Below are 7011 nucleotides of genomic sequence, written 5' to 3' on the forward strand. Positions count from 1 at the left end.
TATGAAATATACGAACGAGACGTCTAATATCATTCACATGAAGACTTATAGAGACAAATAAGACGGTATCATGAGATTATTTAGAAAACCTCAACATTTTGATATGAAATATACTGAAAACCTCAACATTTTGATATGAAATATACTGAAAATTTTCTCACTTCTCGACATCGGAAAACAGAAACAGGAACCATCGTGGCTTACTGCAGGCAGATTCGGTCCAGTAGGATTTTTTTCCCCCGGTTGACAAATTCAGAATGGATTACAAATATGAAACTGAACTGATCTCATAGAAGTACGTAATTAAGGAAATAGAGTTTCGGATGTCATCAAGTTCTCTGTCAATCAGTAGCCGCTGGGAGTTACCCAGATCCCGGAGGCCACTAAAAATAAAACACGAAAAACCCAGCAAGAACTGTTCGAGTTTCATGAATTAATGGTGGTATTATCCTCACCAGCACTGCTGTTTGATATACGCAACTGTGAACCAGTCCGAATAGCTGACACCATGGTTGTTCAGAGAGTGCAGTAGGAAATACGTAACCATTAAGATTGACCGATTCTACTCTTCTGAGTACGTAAACCAACTCCATTCTCAGTGACCCCCTCATCGTGCCACCCTTCTTCCATGACATTGACGATTTCCTTCCCTCATCATTTATATAGATATCATGCCGTTCACAGAATCACACCCCACTTCCACTGCTACAACCAGAGCTGCAAAATGGTGCCTTCCCGGAAATTCCTTCTCATTTTTTTCATCACATTGCTCGGGTGCGCCTTCATCGAAGCCTGCCTCACCGGCAGGTCCAAGCCCACCGGAAACGCCGGAGAATACCAGCCCTCTGTCTGTTCAGACGCCGAGACCATCATCTTCTCCGGCGTGGATGCAGCAGTGGCGGAGGATCACCGCATGGCCGCCTCGCTTCTTCGCCTACATTTCCACGACTGTTTTGTCAACGTGAGTTCTAATTTTTAAGGGGAAAAAACAAACGATCTCTACTTCAAAGCAATTAACGTGTTGTGTGGGCCCTGATTATTTTAGGGCTGCGATGCGTCAGTTCTGCTGGACGACACCATTGATTTCGTCGGAGAGAAGACTGCGGGGCCCAATCTCAACTCCCTCAGAGGATTCGAAGTGATAGACCGGATCAAATCCGACCTCGAGCTAGCGTGCCCCGAGACGGTCTCCTGCGCCGACATTCTCGCGGTCGCGGCTCGAGACGCCGTCGTCTTGGTACGTGCGATGCAAAACGCCTCAAAGTCACTCGTACGTGCACACGTGTCTTCTGATATTAGTTTCTAAGATTTTTGTCTGGGCTCTGTAGTCAGGTGGGCCAACTTGGGAAGTCGAGATAGGAAGGAAGGACGGGCTTAGCGCGAGTAAGCAATTGGCCAATAACAACATCCCCGGACCCAATTCCGACGTGGCAACCCTGTCCGGCAAGTTCCAAAACGTGGGCCTAAATGAGAAGGACATGGTTGTCCTATCAGGTAATTACAAATAACCCATAGGTTATATCTGCCGATTGTATATGTCATTGGGCCCATAACTTCAGACCAATTCTCAGGCGCACACACAATCGGACGAGCCCGGTGCAAGTCGTTCACCTCTCGCCTGAACGATGGACGGGATGCCGGCGACCTGATTGGCGACAGGGACTTCGTGACGTCATTGCAACAGCTATGCTCCAACCCCGAGGACAACGCAACACTTGCAGAATTGGATCTGGTGTCGCCTGTGGCGTTCGATAACCAGTATTATGCAAACTTGCTGTCCGGCGAGGGCCTGCTTTTGTCCGATCAGGCGTTGGTTTCCGAAGATGGGATGGCTCGCGAGCTTGTCGTGTCCTACGCCGACGATCTAGAGGCGTTCTTTGAGGACTTCGCAACGTCCATGGTCAGAATGGGGAGCTTGGGGCCTTCAACAGGGAATGGAGGGGAGATCCGCAGGGACTGCAGGAGAATCAATTAGTCACTTTGGTCTTGTTTCGAGTCTGTGTTTGATTAGGTGGTGTGTTGCTTTAGTTACTGGGGATTCTCCCTCTTATGACACTACTGGGGATTCTCCCTCTTATGACACTGTTGGTAGTTGGTATCGAGGTAGACGTGACCATGTAGTGTTTGTAGATTTGCTAATGCGTGTGTTTCTATTTGAAGTTCTGTTAGTGAGTTTTATGCTTTCTTTCTATTTGAAAATGAAAATGAAAATGAAAATAAAAATGAAAATGAAAGTGAGAGTGAATTATTTATTCAGTGTTAGTGTGCCCAATGGAAAGTACAGTCTAAAGTACTTTCTTGTGTTAGTGTGTACAATGGAAAAGCTCTAACAACACAGCTCAATCTATTGATAAGTTTGAAATTATTAAGTTTAAGGATTATTTAAATAGTAGTCATTGTTGCAAAAAACAAAATTAGATTTGAGATCTTTTTATAACTTTTAAAATGCATGTTACATCCAATTGTTTGTTATCACCAAAAATTCTTTGAATGAGGGCCATATGACCAATATTTCTTACACTATATCATTATAGGCATGGGCAAGGGCATGGGATCGGTTTTTATGAGGAACCTCATCTAACCCAACCCAAAAAACCCAGGTTCGGATTTATAATTTCACATTATAGGTACAAAAGATCACTAAAAGTGGAAAGAAAGTGGTGGTGGTTACTCATCTATCCCTTCTTTTTGTGGTCCCTCAATTTTCTAAGGTACATATATATTTGGTCATTGAATGTTCAACGAGTGTCATGCAATTGAACTATGTAAGCATGTGGAATACACTCGTGTTTATTTATTTTGATATTTAAATATCACAATGAGTAGAAAATGTCAGCTCTAAAAAACTTAGTTCTCTTCCGAATCACAACAATCACAGTGTAAACTCGTTATTTTAAAGTAGAAAACGTGACTTTGTCCAGTTGAGCGTTGAATTTTTCTTCAATTTCATAGCCGCCTTTGGACTTGGTCGCTTTGTCCGCCATGGCCGACTGACGCGTTTCTAACTGCAGGCCTCGGCTCAATTATTCAAAAACAAACAAACCAGTCTTTCCCGGAGGTTTGATTTTTCAAAGGAAATTCAAGTATGGGTCACGGACTGAAGCCGCACACAGGTTGGTCCTCCTCGCCGATTCTATCGACAAAACTGCGGCGGCGAGACCGATTGCCCAAAAGATCGTCTGTCCTGAACGGTTATCTGTGACGAAACCAAAAATAAAATGACCCAACTTTCCTGTTGATTCTGTGATCGATGTCGCTCAAACTTTTGAGTTGGTAATCAGGGTTTACCACGAAACACCATTAGTGGAAACTGGATCCTATGATTGATTGATTGCTCGAGGGTAGCTGATGTGATGACTCTGTTGGGCGTCCCAGAATCCCCGACATTTACTTGAGAAAGTAGATCCCGAAGATTTCATGTCCTTTGTTTCACTAGTTGTGATAATTACTTATGGCCTGTTCCTTCTGCTACATTCTTTCTTTCTCGAGCTTGAAATCTTCGTGAAAATCGCCACTACTACTACAATGGAACAAATCAGTGGCCTTCAGTTCCCTCTAGTATCTGTCAATTCCGTCGGCAGAGATGCTCTATACGGACGCATCTGCTACAACAACGCAAACTCAAATGCCATCACCACAATATAAATCCCACAACAGTTACAGGCGGCTTGCAAATTCCCACGTGATTTCCTGTCACAGAAGCTGACAACCAGATCTCCAAAAGCTTTACAAGAAACAAAGAGTCTCCAGAAGGTTCACGATACTCCCTCTTCTCAGTCACCTACTTCCGTTCTCTTCCATTTACAGGTTTTCCTCCGTCTTTTTTACAGGTTTTAGTCTCTTTGTCACTGTTATTCCCTGTTCGATATCCTGCGATTTCGACACGAGATCCGTTTCGTCTTTTCCTTTCATTTTGAAGATTACAACATCAATCCAGTCGCTACGCTTCTGGTTTCAGATTGATGGAAAAATGGCGAGTTGCGCGAGGACTGCAACCAGCATGGTTAGTAGGAGATATGGGTGGCATGCCGGCCAACCGAGCTAAGCTCAAACTGTTTAAGTTTGGTTTGATATGAATACTTAAAGGGCGCTTAGCTTTGGTTTGATATAAACTCTAGCCTAAAAATTTTAGCTAGTTTGAACTCAGCGTTCAAGAATTTAGATGTTGTAAGGGATCATTCTAATCTATAATAACCGGCTTAATAGACTTAAAAAAAGAGCAAATACCTCTATTAATAGTATTATTTCATTTGCTAATGACAACATTAGATGTCGAAGGACCCAAAAGTATTGAACGATTGATCATTTTTTAGGTTTGAGGTAAATAAGAATAACTATCAACCAACTAAAGAGGGAATTGATAAGAGCAATTAGAGTAAATGATATTTTATAAAAAAAATTATGTTAACAAGTCGGCTCACGAGTTAACAATCCGAGTTTAGAAAATCTCGAACTTGGCTTGATATACTTAGAACGATTGATCGTTTTTTAAGTTTGAGGTAAATAAAAATAACTATCTACCAACTAAAGAGGGAATTGATAAGGGTAATTAGAGTAAAGGGTATTTTATAAAAAAAATTATACTAATGAGTCGGCTTACGAGTTAACAGTTCTAGTTTGGAAAATCTTGAACTTGGCTTGATATACTTAATGAACGATTGATCATTTTTTAAGTTTGAGGTAAATAAAAACAACTATCTACCAACTAAAGAGGGAATTGATAAGGGTAATTAGAGTAAAGGGTATTTTATAAAAAAAATTATACTAATGAGTCGGCTCACGAGTTAACAGTTCTAGTTTGGAAAATCTTGAACTTGGCTTGATATACTTAATGAACGATTGATTGTTTTTTAGGTTTGAGGTAAATAAGAATAACTATTAACCAACTAAAGAGGGAATTGAGAAGAACAATTAGAATAAAAGGTATTTTATAAAAAAAAATTATGCTAACGAGTCGGCTCACGAGTTAACAATTCGAGTTTGGAAAATCACGAACTTAGCTTGTTATACTTAATGAACGATTGATCGTTTCTTAAGTTTGAGGTAAATAAAAATAATTATTAACCAACTAAAGAGGGACTTAACAAGAACAATTAGAATAACAGGTATGTTATAAAAAAATTATGCTAACAAGTTGGCTCATGAGTTAACAATCGGAGTTTTAAAAATCTCGAACTTGGCTTGTTATACTTAATGAGACTTATTTCAAGTTTGATCTAGAACTTAAATACCCTTAGTAGGAGAGGGCACCATACCATACTTCATTAAAATACTAATTAAATAATATATCATAATCCAGTAGTGTATTTAATTGTTAAAGTTAGGTCTAATCTAATAATATAAACGGAAACGATTAATGGAAAGAGTCATAAATCACGTCGTTCCATCAACTTACAAGTCATAGATAAGCCACAGAATTTACCATATTTTTAATTAAATCTTTCTCTCTCTCTTACGTGGCAAGGACGGAGAAGGAAAGAGCAATAATTAGAGTCGCATTCCCACCTTATAAATTATAATTCAGACCCTCACATGTGACAATTTATAAATTCCATATAATTAAATGTTCATACGTGACTCATGTGCACCCAAAAAAAAAATGACAATTAAGAAATGGGTTTAATGTAATTTTTTTCTTAATCTAATCACCAGGACTATTAATTTTCTACACTAATTTTTGTCTTAGTTTAATTTGGAAATAATAGTTTAATTTTCGCTTACATTAAATTTAAATATTCGTTAATCATGTGTTTGGACACCACTATGGTGACCACTTTTAGCATCCACAATGAGTGAAGATTATTAAAATGGTTCGCCCCAAAAACGGATGACATAAACAAAACACCTTTACTTTACGTATAAGAAAATTTTAAGAGTCTTTAAAATTATAAGATTTAAAATTTTCATAAGGGTATGTTCGAAACTCATGAAAAAGAAAAAAAAATAAGAATTTGATCATTATTATTTTATTATCTTATTTTTATTAATTATTTTTAATAATAATAATAATTAATTATTATAGGAGTTCCAAATAGACCCTAATAGATCATTCGGGTCATCAAAAGAAAGTAAAATTATTTAAAAGACTCATTTTTTTATCTTATTTAATTGTTCTAGGGATCTGAAAGATTGAGATGAATTTTTTTCTAATTAAATGATTCATACAGCCCTCTTATAGCGTTTGAGTATGACAGCGGCTAGCCAATACACACACCAAAAGATAGATGTGTTAGGTGTTAAAAACTACGACCTACAAAAGTAAACTGAACCCGGTAGTGTGAAAATTTTATTCATCTAATAAATTTATTTATTTAGGTCTTCCTTTCTATTATCAATTGCCAGAAAAGAAGTCGTTCTGTGCAATCAATCCTCACTTCTGAGCTATCTTGCTTCACCAGGAAAAAATGAAAAACCCAGGCGGAAATGCGTACGGGGAACGCAGTGTCTTGAAGACCAAACCAATTCAGGGTGGACTTTCGATTTTCTCTATCGTTTACAAAAGATTTGGTTGAATGATGAACTGCTGCCAAATGGGACCAAACCTATTCAACTCGGAATTCTGAACTGTTCCTCCATTAAAAAATGGCAATCAACCATCGTGCACAAGAAACCCGGTGAATTCCATTGTTACGAACTCGGAAGGAAATTTTGATTCTTTTACAGTCGACAAATCGAGTCAACAGTGGATTCAGCAAAAAGAAAGGGGAGATTGTCTGTTGCAGAAATGGTAGGACCCAGAACGTAAGTTTCCCATTTATCCTCCTCTGTGAGGGGTTAAAATGGAGTCCATCACCTGAACGAGGAATTCACGAGGAATTGAGGTGGGGAAGACGATCCCCGCCGCGGTTTTGTTTTTTTAAGATGCGGTAACAGGTGCCCGGCCTTATCCAGGTTTTTTTATAAGTCTGCCATTAGAAAGGGTCCACACGTATAGATCTGCTAGTTTGTTGCCTCTCGTTGATCACTACATAAACCAAACAGACGATAGCCCCAGCAAACACGCCAGTTCTT

General features: G+C 39.0%; 1 protein-coding gene across 1 annotated transcript; it reads left to right on the forward strand.

Moving 5' to 3' along the window:
- The first annotated feature begins 724 nt into the window (after positions 1-724).
- LOC137953623 (peroxidase 40) lies at positions 725-1975 on the forward strand. The gene is made up of 4 exons (XM_068801067.1): positions 725-961; positions 1046-1237; positions 1329-1494; positions 1572-1975. Exons 1-4 carry the CDS (start codon positions 725-727, stop codon positions 1973-1975), a joined length of 999 nt encoding a protein of 332 aa, XP_068657168.1.
- Positions 1976-7011: the final 5036 nt, after the last annotated feature.

Source organism: Aristolochia californica, unplaced genomic scaffold, assembly GCF_029961685.1.
Source record: "Aristolochia californica isolate CCGP_79_NKW_82.1479 unplaced genomic scaffold, dmAriCali1.0.hap1 SCAF_16, whole genome shotgun sequence".
Taxonomy (NCBI): domain Eukaryota; kingdom Viridiplantae; phylum Streptophyta; class Magnoliopsida; order Piperales; family Aristolochiaceae; genus Aristolochia; species Aristolochia californica.